The following is a 21,272-nucleotide window of genomic DNA, read 5'->3' as shown; positions in this document are numbered from 1 at the left end:
GACATCTCTGGATCTGCTGGCAGTGCTCCTCTTAATGCCTCCTAACATGCCATTAGCCCTCTTGGCTACCAGGGTGCCCTGTTGACTCCTCTCCAGCTTCTCATCCACATGGGGGGGAGCTGAGATCGAGCTCTGCTGAGTCACAGGCCGGTGCTGGGGGCGCCCTGCCCAGTGCCGTCAAGGGGGGCATGGGATGGAGTTTGGCAAAGCCAGGCCCCCAGCCTGCTCCGAGGTCCCGGGCTGGCTTGCTTTGTGGCTGTGATGACGCAGTTGGGGTTCCCCCGTTCCTGCACCCCCAGAGCAGCAAGAACAGACTCCACCAGCTGGTAGAACGGGGGGTTATTGCTTCTCCAGGATACAGCACAGCACAGGCGTGTGTGGTTACCGGAGTCTGGGCCAGGATACCTCAGCCCCCTTGAGATGGGTCCCTGGGCCCCTGGATTCCAGCCCCTCCTTAGACTGGTTCCTCCACGATTCCAGCCCAAAAAAGTGCCCCTTCCCCTGGCACACGCTTCCTGTGCTCAGCCTCTTCCCTGAGCTTGTGGAACTGGTTTTAGCCACTGCCCTGGGGCGGTAGGGCCCCCCCCCCCCGCTGGGCCGTGCTGCAGACAGCCGCCGGGGGGTCCCCCGCAGCCCACGCATAGCGACCCGCAAGGAACTGACACTGCACCCCAGTGGCCCCAGTTAAGGGGATCCTGAGGCCTCTCATGGCGGAGGCGGGTTTGGACACTGGGCCAGCGCGTGGGTGCACAACCCGTGCCCAGAGCCAGCACCGGCCAGCGGCCAGGCTGGGGAGGTTCCGGAGCGGATCCTCGCAGGCTGCGCCACGGCCGCGCTGACCGGCCTCTGCTTTCTCCTGCAGAGCGACTACTCGAGCGACACCGAGAGCGAAGACGATTTCCTCATGATGCCCCCCCGCGACCATCTCGGCCTCAGCGTCTTCTCCATGCTCTGCTGCTTTTGGCCCCTGGGCATCGCTGCCTTTTACTTGTCCCACGAGGTAAGGTCAGAATCTCGCCTGCTCGCTCACAGCGCGGCCGCCTGGGGTGGGGAGGGGCCGCTGGGTCCCACCCCCAGGCCACGGGGAGCTAGGAGCTCTGGGGCGTGTGGGTCTCTGGTGAGTGCGTCACAGGGTGTGCACAGACGGCGGCGTCTACCTGCGTGGTTAGCTGTCCCGATGCTAGCAGAGCCCAGAGCTCTGAGTCCCGTGCTCTGGTCTACCTGCGTGTTTAACCGTCCCGATGCTAGCAGAGCCCGGAGCTCTGAGTCCCGTGCTCTGGTCTACCTGCGTGTTTAGCCGTCCCGACGCTAGCAGAGCCCGGAGCTCTGAGTCCCGTGCTCTGGTCTACCTGCGTGTTTAGCCGTCCCGATGCTAGCAGAGCCCGGAGCTCTGAGTCCCGTGCTCTGCTCTACCTGCGTGTTTAGCCGTCCCGACGCTAGCAGAGCCCGGAGCTCTGAGTCCCGTGCTCTGCTCTACCTGCGTGTTTAGCCGTCCCGACGCTAGCAGAGCCCGGAGCTCTGAGTCCCGTGCTCTGGTCTACCTGCGTGTTTAGCCGTCCCGACGCTAGCAGAGCCCGGAGCTCTGAGTCCCGTGCTCTGCTCTACCTGCGTGTTTAGCCGTCCCGACGCTAGCAGAGCCCGGAGCTCTGAGTCCCGTGCTCTGGTCTACCTGCGTGTTTAGCCGTCCCGACGCTAGCAGAGCCCGGAGCTCTGAGTCCCGTGCTCTGGTCTACCTGCGTGTTTAGCCGTCCCGATGCTAGCAGAGCCCGGAGCTCTGAGTCCCGTGCTCTGGTCTCGTGTTGCTCCTTAGTCGTGAGTCGGCAATTTCTATTGAAAAATGCCATTTGGGGAAAATTTCAGTTTTGCTGAAAAGCGTCCGTGGCCCCAGGAAACACTAAATGGGAGTTCTCGGAGCCCACCCGGGAGGCTCCGGTCAGATTCGCGCTCTGCCTGCCCAAGGAAGCAAGATGGGAGGCTCTGTCCATTTCATTTTCTGGCCTGGGAAATTGACAAGCGTGTGCCAGGCGGGCAGACGGGCGAGCTGAAAATTCCATTTGGGTTCCCACCGAGACGGAATTGTTCTGGGAATTCCTTGCACTCAGACAACTTCCTCCTTTGACTGTTCGTCCTCGTTCGCCTCCGAAATCGTTTCCAGCTCCACTTCACAGTCTGGCCAGTATCCCTGACCCCGCTCCGGCTCCGGCCAGCGTGTCTTCGTAAAGCCAGACATGCCTGACGAGTCTCTCAGACTGAGAGTGTGATAGCACGTCGGGGACCCCCCAATCCTGCACCCCCGTAGCAGCAAAATGAGACTCCGCCAGCCAGTAGAATAGAGAGAGTTTTGCTTCTCCAGGATACAGCCCAGCACAGACGTGATGTGGTTACAGGGGTCAGGGCCAGGCAGCCTCAGACCCCTTGGGGGAGGGGTCCACCGACCCCTCACACCCCAGTACTCAGCTTAGTCTCTTCTCTCCATGTTTTTCCAGACCCGACTGCCCAGCTCCCAGGCCCTGCCCCCCAGCCAGGTGCCGTCTCCGCCTCCCTCCCTTTCTCTCTCCCCCTGGGAAGAGCCTTGTTCCCTGCTCAGGCTGGGACTAGGTGTCTGGGCCAATCCACAGGTGGGTGGGTCAGTGGAAATCACATCACAATGCAGGGGGACCCCGGGTTAGAGCAGACAGCCCCCCCCACGGCACATTGGGTAATGTAACCGCTGGACCCATCAGTGGTTCTAAAGCAGCGTGCTGCCAGTGCCAGGCAAACATAGAAGAACATGGGAGCATATGCCGGTTGGAGCTTTGCCTCGCAGTCCTGCAATCACTCGCGTTCCAGGCTGACTGCAGAACCTCCCAGCCCTGAAGTGTAGCGGTGTTGTATGTATGTACCCAGGTACGTCCGAGGCCCATAAGATCAACGGAACCTGAAAATGCAGGTTCCCGTGTCATGTCCCCTAGAGGATGGTTTTAAGGTACAAATGCAGCCAGAGTTCGGCTCTGAGCACGTGGAGGAATATGGGAAACTGAAGTTGCTCGTGTGACAAAAGTCAGAGATGGGTTGGAGATGGCAGTTTGTGGGAAAGGAAGAGCCGGCAAGCACGTAACCCGGGACGGTTTGTGCTGGGTATAGCTGGCTCGAGCAAGGTTTGTCGTTAGTGGTTTTGAGACTGGCGATTGTCAGTAGAACGCTGTCTGAGACCATGGGAGGACGTGGGCGCGGATGTTAATTTAAAATAACGTGCGATGTAAAGGGCCAGCAAGAAGGTGGCTGTAGTGTCACACTGGGGAAGGGCAGTTTAATGCTCATTTGTAAGCTGCTGACCTGTAAGCAGGGGAGTGTGACCTGGGCCGAGACGGCCGGGCCACTCACGATACGCTGACACTCCAAGGCCAAAGGTGTCATGGTAGCACTTGTGCGTACGGTTTGCTGCTTGCCTAACGAATGGCTGTTCCTTTTGGATACTGTTTGGTTGTATGGTTCAGTGTCCCCGCGTGGTCCTCCACTCGCCCTGTTTGTCGGAAATCCACCTACAGGCGTGAACCTAAACCTCTGAGCTGTTCGGAGCCCTGGCCTTTAACCCCTCCCCTGCCACCGAAGGAGGGACTAGGCAGGACGCTGTTTTATTTCCAATGTCGCGAGCCCTGGAGCTTTACTTCTGCGGCCGGCAGAGGGTGGAGACCGATTGTGGGCAGAGATCCCAGCAAGTTTCTCCCTGTGGGAGGGGCACTGGTTACTCCAGGCCTGCCTCCGGGGTTTGCAGGAGAACGCTGGGAGTGGGCGTCCCTCGCTGGTGACGCAACGCGGCGGCTTGGCACCCTGCAGCCCACGCTGGCAGTGGCCTGGAGACAACCCCTGTGAAAGGGTTTCCTGCCGCTGAGAGAGCTGTCCCGTGCTGGTGCCTTTGGGACCCAGCGCTCTGGCCAGGGCCCTCATTTATTGTTGCTGGGTCACTGTAACGCTGCTGCTCCAGGAAGTGCTAACGGAGCCTCCCGCCTGTTCCACTCCATGCAGAGCCTCCGCTGTCAGCGCACTGCCTTGTGATAGAGGGCCAGGGGGTTACAGAAATGCCTGATTTCCATGCGGTGGACGAGGGACTTCATAGGGCTCTTGTGGAGCTGTGTGACGGAACGGCAGGCTGGCAGGCGGAATTCATGTGGGACACGTTGATATGGGAAGGGGACAGTCGGAACCGCCGAGGCGTACCCCGGGAAGGGGTCAGTCAGAACCGCCGAGGCGTACCCCGGGAAGGGGTCAGTCGGAACCGCCGAGGCGTACCCCGGGAAGGGGACAGTCGGAACCGCCGAGGCGTACCCCGGGAAGGGGACAGTCGGAACCGCCGAGGCGTACCCCGGGAAGGGGTCAGTCGGAACCGCCGAGGCGTACCCCGGGAAGGGGTCAGTCGGAACCGCCGAGGCGTACCCCGGGAAGGGGACAGTCAGAACCGCCGAGGCGTACCCCGGGAAGGGGACAGTCGGAAGCGCCCACAAGGCCTGGAGCCAGGAGTGCCTGGCGTGGGCTGTCCCACCCATCCCCCTGTGTGCCCCACATCTGCAGGCACCCAGGGGAGTCCCACCCTGCAAGTGGCCACCTAAGCAGGTCAGAGTTTCCCCAGGAAAGGCCAGAGGGCGAGAGCCCTCCCTCCGTGGCACCCTGGGGCCCCAGGCCAGGCAGGCTGCTGGAGCGTGGGGGCCTGTTTTCAAAGCCCTGCTCCACCCACCTTGGAGCAAGGCCTGGAGTCCTGCCCCCCGGCAGTGCCCTGCCCCCCAGGTCCAGAGCTGGCCCCTCTGCCCAATGCGCCAACTGCCTAGCCAAGTGTGATGGCGCGTTGGGGGTCCCCCGTCTCCTGCACCCCGAAATGGCACAAACAGACTGCACCAGCCAGTGGAATAGAGGAAGTTTATTACCTCTCCAGGATACAGCACAGCACAGATGTAGTCTGGTCACAGAGCTGGGCTAGGATGCCTCAGGCCCCCTTGAGAGGGGGGAGACTGGGCCCCTAAATCCCAGCCTGTTGCTTAGGCTGCTTCCTCCATGATACCAGACAGAGACTAACGCCCTCTCTTCCAGCCCTGCCCCCAGCCAGGGCAGCATTCCCTCTTCCTTTGTTTCTCTCCCTGGGGGGTAGCTGGTCAGACAGGTTTGGAGCCCCCTTTGCATAATGACCCACCCCCTGCCCTGCTGGGTCGTGCTACAGACAGCAGAGGTCGCCCACAGCCCCAGCAAGGTACCCCCACTACATCATACCCGGCACCTCTGGGAGACAAGGCGGCTGAATGCGGCGAAGGGCCGTTTGGGTTACAAACAGCCTGTCTCCTCGGGAAGGCTGCAGTGATACTGGCTAATGGACTAACCGTTCGCCGCTGCCTCAGGCCCAAATGAACTGAGCGGTGGAATTAGCTGACTCAGGAGCTCTGGGAAACGTGCTCCCGAGAGCCCCGCAGCAGGCGGCAGCGGCTGGAAGTCGACCGTCTGCTGGCTGAGGCTGGGAAGTGCCCGACTTCCCCTCCCCAGCCGGTTCCCCAGGAAAGCCGGGCGCGGTGGCTGTTCCGGCCCCTGGCCCGGCTCACAGAGCTAAAACGCCATCGTCATGGCCGTTGCTACGGGCTCTCCTCTGCGTTTCCGTCGCGGGGCGTCCCGGCCCAGCTCTGCGCTGCGGCTGAGCCCTGTGAAACCAGGCGGCTGACGGGCTTAGGTCTCGGATGGAGCCAATGGGGCTTTGGAAACGCGGCGCCTCGGCAGCTTCCGCTGAGCTCAGTGGGCCCCGTGGCGGGACCGGCCGTGGGCATCGCGCTGGTAATTTAGTGACATGACGCCGGGGGCCCCAGTCCCCGATCCCGGCACAGACTAAAACGCCGGCCCCTCCCCCGACGCGCCCAGTCCAGTAGTGCCCGGGCCTTTCACAGTCCAAACCGCGCAGCCGTGGCCCTGCCTTTGGACAGTTCACCACATGGCCACGGAGCCTTTGGAAGGCCGAGGCGGCCGGGAGCCGGGAACCAGGTCTCGCAGGCTGCCCGGCGCCTCCTGCTTGAGAAGAGCTTTTGCCAGCGGCAGGGAGCGGGCACTGGGGTCGTGTTCACACGGCTGCCTCTGAGCTAAAATGGAACCGCCCCACCCCCAGCACAAGGGAGCTGCCGCAGAGACCCCGGCATCTGGCCGTCTGCCGTTGTGAACGCCTGCGAGTCCCTGAAAGGGTCGCTCAGTGCCACAGCCCCTGGGACGGGTTTCCATCGGTGGGAGCTGCAACCAGCCACGGCCACGGCGGGCGCCCAACCCCGCGGCGGGCGCAAGTTGGCAAAAGGGAGGCGCTGGGTCTGAGATTCCAAAGCTGTGTGTGGTGGGGGCCAGCGCCTCGCCCTGCAACAGGTCAGAGACTCGTCAGTGGGACCGTCTGCGCTAGGGCCCGAGCCAGGCCAGCTTGTGCGAGAGCACGGCCCGTTCCGCCAGCGGCGACATGGCTTGGCAACGACCTGGCCCGAGCTGCTGTTCTGAAGCAGCTTCCGGGGGTTGTGCCTTGTCTCTGTTTTGCAGTGTGCGCTGTGCAGTGTAACACGCTACTCAGAAGAGTCAAAATGAACCCTCCGAATTCCTGACTTCCCCCCACAGTTTGCCTCCGTGGAGGATTTTGAAACTGGGTTTGTTCTGAATGCAAATGAGGTCAGAGTCTGAAATCCCAGAATGCTTTAGGGGAGTGGAACTCTTGCCCCTGCCCGTCTGGCGCCCGCTAATACACAATACCAGCCCGGCAACCAGCTATGGCCGTGCACTCTGTCACCGCGGGAGGCGGGGTTTCCTCGGTGAAGGCTGAGCGGGGAGCGAGGGATGGGACTTATACCCCAGCGAGCGGGCTGGAGCGGCCGGGGCGGGGAGAGCCGAGATCGAGCAGCGCTGTGGGCAGGCCGGTGTGTGGCACAGCTCAGCAATGCTCCTCGGCCGTGTTGGCTGCCCTCCCGTTTCCATGCAGGCTAGCTCGGTGCGCGCTGGCGCAACTGTGGGCGCTCAAGCAGGAGAATCACACCCACCCCCCTCTCATATGTAGACACAGCCGGGGGGGGGTGACAGGGAGGGCCAGGGCCGAAGCCCCCTGCTGCAGGCTTGTGGCCTTGTGGGACGACGCATCGGGGAGCCCCCAACCCTGCACCCCCGTCTGCAGCAAGATGCGACTCCGCCGGGCAGTAGAATCGAGAGGGGTTATTGCTGCTCCGAGACACTGCGCCGCATGGGGCCGATGCAGGCCTGTGCGGACAGGCCGACAGCCCTGGTCCCCTTGGGGGAAGGGGTGACAGGCCCCTCAATCCCCCTACTCTGGTCAGTCTGCTTCCCCCACGCGCTGCCTCTGCCCAGGCCCTGCCCCCAGCCAGGTGCCGTCTCCCCCTGGGAAGAGCCTTGTTCCCTGCTCAGGCTGGGACTGGGTGTCTGGGCCACTCCACAGGTGGGTGAGTTGGTGGGAATCGCGCAGCGCAGCCAGGTGGGGGCACCGGGTTACAGAGCGGACCCCCCCCCCCCCCACTGTGTCACGCCTTGCCCCACCCCATCCCAGGGAAAAGAGCAGCGGAGAAGTCCTCCAGGCAAGCTAGAGTGGCTGCCTCTGCTGCAGCCAATCAGGGCCTAGCAAGCTGGTATAAAGCCGCTGCTGGGCCGGGGCCAGGCAGTTCCCTGCTGCAGCTCAAGGCAGGCAGGCCCAGGGACTGGCTGGGAAGGCAGCGGTACCTTGGACAGCGCAGTCCTGGCTGCAGCCCAGGCCGGGCCATGGGGACTAGGGCGAATTGCAGAGCCCTGGCCAGGGGCTTGAGGACTGTGAGACAAAGCCCTGAGCCAGGGCAAGGCTGGAGCGGCTCCTTGGGACGTGGCCCAGGGACTGAGGAGTAGTGGGCAGTAAGGACTGTAGCAGGCAGCTGCTAGTCACAGGGTCCCTGGGCTGAGACCCAGAGGAGCGGACAAGCTGGGTCCCCCTCCCCAACCCCAGTAGCTGCTCGGGCGGCTGGCAACAGAGAAGAAAGGGCAGCCGGGCCCCCGGAGCCAGTCACCACAGTGGGTGCTTGTGGGCACGTGTCCTCAGCCAACAGGCGCTCGAGAGGGGGCCCTTGGCAGGCGGATCCCCAGACCCAATGACACTGTCAGGAGGGAGAAATTGTGGGTGATTTCAACGTGACATTGGCGGTGGAGCAGCACCCGATGGGAGAGGGTTTGTCGCTTCCTCCCGTGCTGTTAAACCGTGGAACGAATCCAGCGGCTGGGTCAGTTCTGTGGGTGTATTCGATTCACCTGCCGCCTTTCCCTTGCTCCTTCAGAGCCAGGGTTCGTTTCACGGCTTCTCTTCCGCACGCAGGGCAGCTCTTTGCTGCATCCCCCTCTGGGGTGCGAGCGCTCCCCGGTCATAGCACGGCTAACTCTTGCCCGGCTTCTCTTGGCTCGTTCTCTTGTGGGATTCGATGCTCGTTGGCTGCGTTGGTTTCTGGCCTGGATGTTACCTGCTCCTTTCTTGTGAATTGCCGATTTCCCAGCTGCTCAGAGTGGGAAATGTTGGCTCTCTCCGCGCTTTGTTTTTCAGAAGTAAAATCTTCTAAAAATTGCCTTTGAAATCAACTGGGAAAGACGTCGAGCAGCGTGGGCGTCGGTGCTGAGCTGCCGCTCCAGAGCTCCGAGAATAGATGCTACAGAAGGGAAGGCAAGAAAGAATCTGCAGCAAGGGAGGGTTAGGTTGGCTATTCGGGAACGTTCCTGCGACCAGCATCCCCAACCTCTGGCATCACCTTCCCCGGCAGGCTGCAGGATCCCCGCCCGGGGCAGGGCGTGTTTGAGACCAGGGCTGGTTTAGAGCTCCTTGGCCCTGCCTCGCTGCAGGGGACTGGACTTGACTTTTTGGGGTCCCTTCCCACCTCATCTTGCTGAGTCCATGAACCTAGTGGCTGGTAAAGCCCAGAGTTCCCGACAAACAAAACCACCGCGGTCCCAGAGCCGGGCTCCAGTGGGCTCCACAGGGCTAGATTCACTAAGAAAACCAAGGGGCTGGCTGCACGTTTCCCAGCTGGGTTCTGTTAGAAAATGGGGGGTTGCCAGAAAGTGTCGGATTTTGCAGGAAAAAAAATAGATTTTGAAAGAAAAGCAAACCAAAAGCGAAACACGGTGACTTGGAGCGCCTAGTTTCATTTCCCCCTGTTCCTGTTCTCCTTCGAGGGCCAGGCTCCCTTGCCAGACTACATGTCCCATGATGCAATGCTCTCCCAAATATGAGTAGACATGATTCATCTCCAGCCAGCATGCCGAGGAGCTCACACTACAGCCCCGTAAGGCACCATGGCAGTGGAGCCTCATACTTGGGTTACAATCGTTTTCTTGATGTTTTGCTGAAAAATGGAACCGTTCTATGGACAATTTTGATAAAACCCCAAGTGATTTGGTTTTGTCAGTGTGTGTGGGGGGGTGAAAGCCCCGTTTCTGGCTAGAGAAATCTGTTTTCAGGGAGGCCAGGTCCCTTGATGGCTCGTGGCCAGGGAGGTGTCCCTGGTCTCCGTGCGTCAGAGGCTGGGAGGGATCACTTGACAGTTCCCTGTTCTGTGCACTCCCTCTGGGGCACCTGGCACTGGCCCCTCGGGCCGACAGGACCCTGGGTGGATGGACCGTTGGTCTGACCCCGTCCGGCCGCTCCCACGTGCTTTTAAGAATGTAAGCTTAGCCTGCTAGGATGAGCATGGGCAATGGCCGGTCGCTGTCCTCTCTGTGCCAGCCCCGCCCATGGCTGAGGTCGCTCTCACGTCCCTGCTCCGTCGTCTGGCCTCACGCCTCAGTCTTGCCAGTGTGCGGCTCTCCTCTGGACTCTCCAGGTTGTCCCCCTCGGTCCCTGAGCGCGGCGCCCAGGGCCCACCGGCGTCTTGACAACTCGCTCCTGGGCTCGACATGCCGCCAACTGATCTGCACCCTTTTTGCAGCACTTTTGACGACTGCCCCCCCGCCCGCCCACGTAGTCCTGCCACCTCGCCGCCGTGCCGGTGTGTGTCTGGCGTCCCCTCCCCTGTGGAACGCTTGGCATGTCTTTGTCCAACGGCCGCCCAGTGCCCTCGTGACGTCCGTGTCGCGAGCCTCCCGGCAGACGTTCAGTCACGTTTCTAATCTGCCAGGGTGGGTATTTGCTGCTTCCGGCCTTCTCGTGTCACTCCCAAAGGGACGCACCAAGGCCCCCGACTCCATGAGATTCTGAACAAAAGGGAAAGCCAGGAGGGGTGGGGCGGGGCATGTCAGGCTTGGGCGTCTCCCTGCACCTGACCACGCCGCCCCCGGGACTGGGCGTTGGCAAACGGCTGCTGCTGGGGACGGCCCAGAGTGTCGCTGCTCTCGAGCGTTCCCAGATTTCCCAGCACATCTGGCATCCGAGCGCCACCTCCCCTCCGAGCACCCAGCCCCCTTCCTGCCACCAGCCGGCTAGGAAGTTTCCCAAGGTGCCCGGGAGAGTCCAACCTGGACTGCTCACCACCAGCCGCCAGCATGTGGGCCGCTCCCGCAGGTTTGTGTAACTCTGGTCTGCCAGTCGCACCAGGGCTCTCGCCAGCCTGGGTCACGCTGCAGGGAGACCCGAATGCGCCCCCCACCCCCGCACTGACCCCTAATGCGAGTCCTGCCCATCCAGCAGGTGGTCCACAAATAGAACTGAGACACGACCTGAGCGTGAGGCATGAAGAGCCCCGGTGCTGTGCCTCAGACCCCTGTATGGGGTGAAACAATAAGCCAGTTGTTGAGCTGCAAAGCGATACGGTCAAAGCCAGCAGAAGTCACGAGGCAGAAACAGCAGAAACGGTTCCAAGAAAAATAGAGAAAAGTCTTTCTATTAGCGACTTGCGAAACTGAGCTGCCAAGCAAACTCTCCCGCCACAGGCTGCCAAGCTCTCTGGCCAACTCCCGCCAGGACCTCGGGCCCAGGGGCTGTTCCGTCGCCTTCCCCGGCGCAGGGGGTGAGCGCTAAGGAAGAGAGGAGCCATCGGCGCTGTGCCCCTCGTACGTTCCAGCGCCCCTCTTGGAAAGGAGGCCGAGGCAGCGTGGGAGGAAGTCCCTGGCTAGGCAGTTGGATTGGGTGTTACTGCGCTGAGCGTCCTTTGTTTTCCCTTCCTGCTTGAGGACTATTCTTATTGCTTGCAAGTGAATTCGGGCAGCCACACCCTCCCTTTGTGTAGGATGAGACCTGCTGTGACAAGGCATTCGGGGTTCCCCTGATGCTGCACTCATGCACTCCCCCTCCCCCAGGCCAATCGATCTGTGTCCTGGCCCCGCCCCTTTCCGCCCAAGGCCCCACCCCTTCTGGGGGGGCCTAGGGCCACTTCAAACATTTCTGAAGTTGCCCCCCCCATCTAAAATTATTGCCTGCCCTTGTATTAGGAGAATAGTGACCAGCAAATTGTGAGTCTTGTGATACTTCCGAGGCTCGCCCGCGCTGAGCACCGCGAGGGGCGGGGTCTGAATACAGGGACGGGCTCTCGTCACCCCCCATTTCAGACACGCTCATTGACAAACTGGCTCTTCCGTCTCCACTGCGCTCTCGCAAGCCGCCGCCCCGGCCTCTGGGCTCCTGGTGGAGACGCAGGCGTGCCCCACGGACGAGGCGCCGCGCCGCATGGAGCGATCCACGGGAATGCAGGCGTGGGCCTGGGGAGACGCCTTTGCTAACCTGGCCCAGAGCCATGCTGCCCATTACAGCGGGGACACGGCCTGGGGGGGTCGCTCACACGACTTTCCAGGCCCGTCACGCTCTCCCGTCTCTGTGGGAGCGCAGAGAACCCCAGGCCTGTGCGCTTGGAGATCCCAGCCCTCGGCGCTCGCGTACGGGGCCCACGCTGCCTGGGCGGATCTCGCCAAGGCTCTCAGTGGCAGGACTCCACCCTCAGCGCAGCTCTCGCTGGCCTGGCTCCAGGAGGCTCAGCTGCCGGCGTGTGAACTGGGACGAGATGTGCTGTCGGTTTTTACACCTCGCACGCGGATGTGCTGAGAGGCTGCCAGGAATCTGGCTCGCTGAAGGAACGTGCAAAACGCCGCACGGCGGCGGGCTGAGCCCGCTCCCACAGCCGGCTATTCGCGGGGCAGTGTCCCGTTGCTTTTAATAGCAGACGCACTGACAGGCAGCAGCTTGCGACCCTTTGAACGGCAGCGGGACCCTGCCGGCAACTTCCACACCTGGGTTCCGCTCCAGCTTGCGGGGTAGCCCAACCGGCCTGAAATCACAACACAGGCCGTCCTCCGGCTCCAGCCAATGAGGACCAGCACTTGCAGCCTTCTGAACTGACACCCCAATCGGCTTGCCACATTGGTCCTGGCCTCCCAGCGTTGGTCCCTCAGCGGGGTGGGTTGTGGGTCTGAGTTCCGGCATTTCTACTTACGATGCAACTTTCTGGAACCGCCTGGAATGCAAAATTTCAGCCGTGCATGAAGGCAGAATCCCCACAGCCCCTTAAACAAGGGAACCAGCCATCCAAATGGTAATAGCGAGACGCTCTTTATCTGATGGACTTCCTCATGGCCAGGCCCCAGTCACAGAGGAGCGGGGGCTTGTGCCCAGGTGCGACCCACTGCACACGGAGGAGGGCGGGACTCATGGCCAGGTGTGACCCACTGCACACGGAGGAGGGCGGGACTCATGCCCAGGTGCGACCCACTGCACACGGAGGAGGGGGCCTCGTGCCCAGGTGCGACCCACTGCACACGGAGGAGGGGGCCTCGTGCCCAGGTGCGACCCACTGCACACGGAGGAGGGGGCCTCGTGCCCAGGTGTGACCCACTGCACACGGAGGAGGGGGCCTCATGGCCAGGTGTGACCCACTGCACACGGAGGAGGGGGCCTCGTGCCCAGGTGCGACCCACTGCACACGGAGGAGGGGGCCTCGTGCCCAGGTGTGACCCACTGCACACGGAGGAGGGGGCCTCGTGCCCAGGTGCGACCCACTGCACACGGAGGAGGGGGCCTCGTGCCCAGGTGCGACCCACTGCACACGGAGGAGGGGGCCTCGTGCCCAGGTGCGACCCACTGCACACGGAGGAGGGGGCCTCGTGCCCAGGTGTGACCCACTGCACACGGAGGAGGGGGCCTCGTGCCCAGGGGCGACCCACTGCACACGGAGGAGGGGGCCTCATGCCCAGACGCGACCCAGCGCACAAAAGCCGCCCAGGTAACATTCCCTGTTTCTGTGGCCGAGGAGGGCGGCAGCCTCCTCCACGCGGCGCAGCCTGACAGGAGCCGCCTTTCCCGCCCGCTGCTCAGGCCGGGGTGGGTTTTAGGGGCTCACCGAGGCCTGTGGCGGCTGCGTGGCTGGTGGAAGGGCCGGCGCGGCCGAGGAGCCAGGTGGCAGCGCCGTGGGTGACGGTGAGGCGCCCTGCGCGATGCCCCTGACTGGTACCGTGCACCTAGAGCTGCACTATTCCGATTAGCCCCTTGCCCAGACACGAGCCACGTGTGGCGCCCTGCCTGGGGAAACGCCCCCGCCCTCACGTCAGGCGCTTGGCCAAGCAGCAAGGCCCGGGGATTTTCCCAGCGCTTTTCCCCGGCTTCCAGAGAACACCGTTCAGCCAGCGACCGCGGGCTGTGCAAGGAGCGTGGCTGCACGCTGCCCTTCCTGCCACTCGGCTCCGCTGTGGGCTCCTTCCAGCCGGGGCCACAGCCTGCCCGGCAGCCAGGGCGTTGGGCGCAGCTGCACTCAAGTGCATGGGAAGCCGGGGCCCAGGAAGGATGAGCCGGCTGTGCGGGAGCCAGCGCCCCGTCCAACGCGCGCTGAATGGCCCCAGCTCGTTCATCGTGTTCTCTGCCCTCGGCCCTGTTAGCTCCCCCCCCGCTGGCCCGGCAGGACTCCGGGCAGGCTGCTCTTTAAGCCCCAGAGGCTGCGCCGGTCCTTAGAGCTGCTTCTCCCCAGCCTGCGCCCAGCCCCGCTCATGTGCTGCTCGGTGTTGTGTTCGCTTCGCGCGCTCTGCTCCCAAGGCACGAGGCTGATCAATCAGAGGAGACAGCTCTCCTAATGGAGTCCCTCCGCCGCGGCCCTTTTCGCAGCCTCGTGGATTGGCATTTGGCTGCTCCGAATTGCTTCAGGAGCGAGACGGCGAAAGAGACAAATGCAGGCGCCACGGGACGCGGCCGGAAAGCAAAGCGCTGGCGCCAGTGTCTGCATGCCAAGCAGTGGCATCCGAGCTGTGCCTGGGCGCCCCCCCCAGCCCTGCGCACCGAGCTGCTGGACTTCAGTCACCAGGCTACTCGGGCAGCATACTAGGAAGCCCACAGAGCAGAGAAGCCACTTGGGAGGCCCTGTGGCCTGGTAGCTGGAGTGCAGTGGGGGGGAGGGCAGGCCCCTCCTGATCTAAGTTCTATTCCCAGCTGTGCCACCGGCCTGATTAGTCATTGCACAGCTCCGTGCCTCAGTTTCCCCATGTGTTTAATGAGGGTAACGACGCTGACCTCATTTGCACAGCACTCTGAGATTTACCGGCAGTCTGACTCTGGGCTGGTACTCACTTTCTCACTGGTCACCGACTGACCTGGGTCAAAGGTCTGTGCTCGGTGGTTGGTATCACACTGTCTAGCCCCGGCACAGACATACCGATCTAATAGCGATCAGACTTGGAGGGGGTGGATGTGTATTGGTCAGTTTCACCAGACGCGATTCCCTGGCTCCTAGCTGCCGTCCGCAGACAGGCCAAGGCAGGAGCCCGCGGCCGGAGAGCGCCTGGAGCGGGGCTGGAGATCGGTGTGGTGGGCTGACGTGGTGTTGACAATTTGTGCTTTAACGGTTACAGAGCTTTGGCGTTTTGAATCTCGGCCTCTCCTGTCACCAGAGAATCGACCCCCCCCCCCCCCCAATCCCTCTCAGCGCCGAATCTGTAGGTGGATGGAGACGGATTCCAAAGCGCAGGCCGGTTTTCTGGGACCTGTGTAACGTCAAAAGAGAATTGTGCTCAGCCGCCTGCGACCGGCCAGTGGCAAATCCTGCGCGCGAGGCAGCCGGGCATTTCGCAATACAAGGCAGGGCCTTGGGAGATGGCCCCCATGGTGCAGGCGCTGGGCCCTGTGCCTGGAGTGGGCGGGGCTCCGCCCAGGGCCAGGTGGGGCTCCGCCCAGGGCCACGTGGTGCTCCGCCCAGGGCCACGCCTTCCAGGAGACTTGGGCCCCTCGGTTTGCAGCGCCAGCCAATCAACCCAACGAGTGTTTTTCACCCCGCACCCGCCTCAGGGCAGACGCTTAAAAGTGACGGTTAAGCGGGACCCCGTGGGTGTGGTGCAGCGGGTCCGGCTGGGCTGGCGTGCCCCCACCGGCGCTGAGAGTGGGGGGCTGCTCCTGCCCAGCCAGGCCCACCGCGCGGCCGGCTGATCTGGCTAGGACGGGCTGAGCCTGCAGCGGGTGGAGGGGCGGCTGCTGGGGGCAAGGGGGATGCTCCAGCCCAGCTGGGCTACCGGTTATCCAGTTACCAGTGAGCATCACCCAGTCCCGGCCCCGTCTGACTCCCCCTGGAACACTGCGGGTGGCGATGGGGAAGCGGCCTCAGGCCACATCCCACAAACTGTTCCCTGTGGGGCCGGCGAGTGCGAGTCTCCCGCCCTCCCTCCCCAGAGCCCGACGAGCGCCCTGCAGGAGGAGGGGGCCAGGCACCTGCTTCCTGTGTCCCTGGAATTGGTGAATATCCTGGGGGTGGGGACGGAGCCTGTGGATGTCAGGGCCTCTGGGCATGGCCTGTGCGGTGTTTTCCCCGCGGTGCTCTGCAGCGCGTTCCGCTCCCAGGCTGAGCGCCGAGGCCGCAGGCGTGGCGCTGGTAGGGGAAGGGCGGCCGAGGCCGCAGGCGTGGCGCTGGTAGGGGAAGGGCGGCCGAGGCCGCAGGCGTGGCGCTCGTACGGGAAGGGCGGCCGAGGCCGCAGGCGTGGCGCTCGTACGGGAAGGGGCTGCCGAGGCCGCAGGCGTGGCGCTCGTACGGGAAGGGCTGCCGAGGCCGCTGGCGTGGCGCTCGTACGGGAAGGGCGGCCGAGGCCGCTGGCGTGGCGCTCGTAGGGAAGGGGCTGCCGAGGCCGCAGGCGTGGCGCTCGTAGGGAAGGGGCTGCCGAGGCCGCAGGCGTGGCGCTCGTACGGGAAGGGCTGCCGAGGCCGCTGGCGTGGCGCTCGTACGGGAAGGGTGCCGAGGCCGCAGGCGTGGCGCTCGTAGGGGAAGGGGCTGCCGAGGCCGCAGGCGTGGCGCTCGTAGGGAAGGGGCTGCCGAGGCCGCAGGCGTGGCGCTCGTAGGGAAGGGGCTGCCGAGGCCGCAGGCGTGGCGCTCGTATGGGAAGGGCGGCCGAGGCCCCAGGCGTGGCGCTCGTAGGGAAGGGGCTGCCGAGGCCGCAGGCGTGGCGCTCGTATGGGAAGGGGCTGCCGAGGCCGCAGGCGTGGCGCTCGTATGGGAAGGGCGGCCGAGGCCGCAGGCGTGGCACTCGTAGGGAAGGGGCTGCCGAGGCCGCAGGCGTGGCGCTGGTAGGGGAAGGGCGGCCGAGGCCGCAGGCGTGGCGCTCGTACGGGAAGGGGCTGCTGAGGCCGCAGGCGTGGCGCTCGTAGGGAAGGGGCTGCCGAGGCCGCTGGCGTGGCACTCGTACGGGAAGGGCGGCCGAGGCCGCAGGCGTGGCGCTCGTAGGGAAGGGGCGGCCGAGGCCGCAGGCGTGGCGCTCGTAGGGAAGGGGCTGCCGAGGCCGCAGGCGTGGCGCTCGTATGGGAAGGGCGGCCGAGGCCGCAGGCGTGGCGCTCGTAGGGAAGGGGCTGCCGAGGCCACAGGCGTGGCGCTCGTAGGGAAGGGGCTGCCGAGGCCGCAGGCGTGGCGCTCGTATGGGAAGGGCGGCCGAGGCCCCAGGCGTGGCGCTCGTAGGGAAGGGGCTGCCGAGGCCGCAGGCGTGGCGCTCGTAGGGAAGGGGCTGCCGAGGCCGCAGGCGTGGCGCTCGTATGGGAAGGGCGGCCGAGGCCGCAGGCGTGGCGCTCGTAGGGAAGGGGCTGCCGAGGCCGCAGGCGTGGCGCTCGTAGGGAAGGGGCTGCCGAGGCCGCAGGCGTGGCGCTCGTATGGGAAGGGCGGCCGAGGCCCCAGGCGTGGCGCTCGTAGGGAAGGGGCTGCCGAGGCCGCAGGCGTGGCGCTCGTAGGGAAGGGGCTGCCGAGGCCGCAGGCGTGGCGCTCGTATGGGAAGGGCGGCCGAGGCCGCAGGCGTGGCGCTCGTATGGGAAGGGCGGCCGAGGCCGCAGGCGTGGCGCTCGTAGGGGAGGGGCTGCCGAGGCCGCAGGCGTGGCGCTCGTAGGGAAGGGGCTGCCGAGGCCGCAGGCGTGGCGCTCGTAGGGAAGGGGCTGCCGAGGCCGCAGGCGTGGCGCTCGTATGGGAAGGGCGGCCGAGGCCGCAGGCGTGGCGCTCGTAGGGAAGGGGCTGCCGAGGCCGCAGGCGTGGCGCTCGTAGGGAAGGGGCTGCCGAGGCCGCAGGCGTGGCGCTCGTATGGGAAGGGCGGCCGAGGCCCCAGGCGTGGCACTCGTAGGGGAGGGGCTGCCGAGGCCGCAGGCGTGGCGCTCGTATGGGAAGGGGCTGCCGAGGCCGCAGGCGTGGCGCTCGTATGGGAAGGGCGGCCGAGGCCGCAGGCGTGGCGCTCGTAGGGAAGGGGCTGCCGAGGCCGCAGGCGTGGCGCTGGTAGGGGAAGGGTGGCCGAGGCCGCAGGCGTGGCGCTCGTACGGGAAGGGGCTGCCGAGGCCGCAGGCGTGGCGCTCGTAGGGAAGGGGCTGCCGAGGCCGCTGGCGTGGCACTCGTACGGGAAGGGCGGCCGAGGCCGCAGGCGTGGCGCTCATAGGGAAGGGGCGGCCGAGGCCGCAGGCGTGGCGCTCGTAGGGAAGGGGCTGCCGAGGCCGCAGGCGTGGCGCTCGTATGGGAAGGGCGGCCGAGGCCGCAGGCGTGGCGTTCGTAGGGAAGGGGCTGCCGAGGCCGCAGGCGTGGCGCTCGTAGGGAAGGGGCTGCCGAGGCCGCAGGCGTGGCGCTCGTAGGGAAGGGGCTGCCGAGGCCGCAGGCGTGGCGCTCGTAGGGAAGGGGCTGCCGAGGCCGCAGGCGTGGCGCTCGTAGGGAAGGGGCTGCCGAGGCCGCAGGCGTGGCGCTCGTAGGGAAGGGGCTGCCGAGGCCGCAGGCGTGGCGCTCGTAGGGAAGGGGCTGCCGAGGCCACAGGCGTGGCGCTCGTATGGGAAGGGCGGCCGAGGCCGCAGGCGTGGCGCTCGTAGGGAAGGGGCTGCCGAGGCCGCAGGCGTGGCGCTCATATGGGAAGGGCGGCCGAGGCCCCAGGCGTGGCACTCGTAGGGAAGGGGCTGCCGAGGCCGCAGGCGTGGCGCTCGTAGGGAAGGGGCTGCCGAGGCCGCAGGCGTGGCGCTCGTATGGGAAGGGGCTGCCGAGGCCGCAGGCGTGGCGCTCGTAGGGGAGGGGCTGCCGAGGCCGCAGGCGTGGCGCTCGTAGGGGAGGGGCTGCCGAGGCCGCAGGCGTGGCGCTCGTAGGGGAGGGGCTGCCGAGGCCGCAGGCGTGGCGCTCGTAGGGGAGGGGCTGCCGAGGCCGCAGGCGTGGCGCTCGTAGGGGAGGGGCTGCCGAGGCCGCAGGCGTGGCGCTCGTAGGGGAGGGGCTGCCGAGGCTGCAGGCGTGGCGCTCGTAGGGGAAGGGCGGCTGAGGCCGCAGGCAGCTTAGCAACAGGCTGCTCTTCGGCAAGGCCCCTCGGCCGTGGGCCCCGTGGTGGGCTATGCCGTCTGGGAAGGGCAGCGCTGAGCATGGCCACGTCCGGAAGGGAGAGGGGCTGGCAGGAGAGGGTGCCATGAGATCCTGGTGCGTCCCTGCGTGGGGCCGGGCTCAGTTCGTACAGCCCTGATCTCTAAAGGGAGCCCAGCGTCGCACCGCCTGGGTGGTTTAGGTGCCTAGAGCTCATTGTCAAAGGGGTTTAGGCCCCCGTGGGTCGTGTTCACTTGCTCCAGCCCGCTGCAGCGGCAGGCGCGTCTCCACGGCAGGGCAGGGCGCCCGCCCCACTGGCAGGGTCAGTCACTGCCGCTTGTCTCGGTTTCTCTTGCAGACGAACAAGGCCGTGGCCAAGGGCGACTTCCACCAAGCCAGCTCCAGCTCCCGGCGCGCGCTCTTCCTGGCCGTGCTGTCCATCACCATCGGCACCGGCATCTACGTGGGAGTCGCCGTGGCCCTGATCGCCTACCTGTCCAAAAACAACCACCTATGAGCCGTGAGGGGCCGGCCGGGCCGCGCTGTAGCGCCGGAAGCCAGGCCGGCTGGGACTGCGACCTCCAACGTGCCCCTGGGACGCCCGGGCTGGGACGAGGGGCCCTGGCGCTGCAGCGGGTTGATCCTGCACCTCTTCGTCTCCTGCCCCTTGGGTTATGCAATACTGTGTTTACAAGGATCTCGCTTCCGCTGCAGCATTAGAGCCTGGCCCCCCGGCTCGCCAGCTGCTCCGGGGGCCACACTGCCCTGCACTCCACCGGGAGCCCCTCACCGGCGCGTAGAGGCACGATCTGGGCAGGGACGGGTGCCCATTTCCTTCGGCCCGGAGGCGGGGGATCGAGGCTCGAGCACAGAACGGCGGCGCCGGAGGCGGGGGATCGAGGCTCGAGCACAGAACGGCGGCGCCGAAGGCGGGGGATCGAGGCTCGAGCACAGAACGGCGGCGCCGGAGGCGGGGGATCGAGGCTCGAGCACAGAACGGCGGCGCCGGAGGCAGAAAACGGAGCTGGGGGTTTCCTTTCCCGCATATAAACGGGAGCAACGGCGGCGGGACCATGCGCCTCCCCAGCCACGCTCAGTACGTGGAGCAAGGCGCTGGCCTAGCGCGGGCCCTGGGCTCAAACCAAGCCTGCTTCAGCCAGGCGGCGCCAGGGCCGCGCCCGCGCAGGGAACACGCTCAGGCACCGGCACCGGCTTGGCCAGCAGCCCACGGGCAGGAGTCCCCGGCCTCCCGGGGTCAGACACTTGGCCGCCCGCCCCGGAGCCGACAGACCCAGAACAGCAAAGGACGCTTCAGTCGCTCGCTCGCGCTCTCACATTCTAGCACCCCCCAACCCCAGGAGAGGACATGGGCCATTCCGCCCAGGTGGACAGGAAAGGCCCCCCCCCCCGCCCTGCAACCCACGGACGGCAGTAAGCAGTGTCCCCTGGCCCTGCCTGGGATAACCAGCTGGTTTCCATGCTGCTTCGCCCCCCCCCCCCCCGACACACACGCCCTTTTCTTCAAACCTGGGGGCCAGAGAGCTCTGGCTGTGGACACAGTGACCCTCCCCTGACCATGGCACCCGGCTGATTTCCTATGGGGGGGGGACACAGTGACCCTCCCCTGACCATGGCACCCGGCTGATTTCCTATGGGGGGGGGACACAGTGACCCTCCCCTGACCATGGCACCCGGCTGATTTCCTATTGGGGGGGGGGACACAGTGACCCTCCCCTGACCATGGCACCCGGCTGATTTCCTATGGGGGGGGGACACAGTGACCCTCCCCTGACCATGGCACCCGGCTGATTTCCTATTGGGGGGGGGGACACAGTGACCCTCCCCTGACCATGGCACCCGGCTGATTTCCTATGGGGGGGGGACACAGTGACCCTCCCCTGACCATGGCACCCGGCTGATTTCCTATGGGGGGGGGGGGGACACAGTGACCCTCCCCTGACCATGGCACCCGGCTGATTTCCTATGGGGGGGGGGACACAGTGACCCTCCCCTGACCATGGCCCCCGGCTGATTTCCTATTGGGGGGGGGGACACAGTGACCCTCCCCTGACCATGGCACCCGGCTGATTTCCTATGGGGGGGGGACACAGTGACCCTCCCCTGACCATGGCACCCGGCTGATTTCCTATGGGGGGGGGGACACAGTGACCCTCCCCTGACCATGGCACCCGGCTGATTTCCTATGGGGGGGGGACACAGTGACCCTCCCCTGACCATGGCACCCGGCTGATTTCCTATGTGGGGGGGACACAGTGACCCTCCCCTGACCATGGCACCCGGCTGATTTCCTATGTGGGGGGGGGGGGGACAGTGACCCTCCACTGACCATGGCACCCGGCTGATTTCCTATGTGGGGGGGGGGGGACAGTGACCCTCCCCTGACCATGGCACCCGGCTGATTTCCTATGGGGGGGGGAGACACGGTGACCCTCCACTGACCATGGCACCCGGCTGATTTCCTATGGGGGGGGGGGGACACAGTGACCCTCCCCTGACCATGGCACCCGGCTGATTTCCTATGGGGGGGGGGACACAGTGACCCTCCCCTGACCATGGCACCCGGCTGTTTTCCTATGGGGG

At 65.3% G+C, this 21,272-nt stretch overlaps 1 protein-coding gene across 4 annotated transcripts in view; it reads left to right on the top strand.

Annotated features, from left to right (window-relative positions):
* The window catches only part of SYNDIG1 (synapse differentiation inducing 1), a 46,146-nt gene extending 26,073 nt beyond the window's left edge, over window positions 1–20,073 (top strand). For all 4 annotated transcript variants that reach the window (XM_075925867.1, XM_075925868.1, XM_075925866.1 and 1 more), the window contains 2 exons: window positions 863–1,000; window positions 19,030–20,073. In XM_075925867.1, coding sequence (XP_075781982.1) covers window positions 863–1,000; window positions 19,030–19,188 — 297 coding nt within the window. In that variant the 3' untranslated portion in view covers window positions 19,189–20,073. The remainder of the gene's footprint in view (window positions 1–862; window positions 1,001–19,029) is intronic.
* Window positions 20,074–21,272: the final 1,199 nt, after the last annotated feature.

This window comes from Pelodiscus sinensis, chromosome 3 (genome assembly GCF_049634645.1).
Source record: "Pelodiscus sinensis isolate JC-2024 chromosome 3, ASM4963464v1, whole genome shotgun sequence".
Classification (NCBI taxonomy): domain Eukaryota; kingdom Metazoa; phylum Chordata; order Testudines; family Trionychidae; genus Pelodiscus; species Pelodiscus sinensis.
Note: the sequence above shows the minus strand (reverse complement) of the source record. Positions and strands in the feature narration are given on the sequence as shown.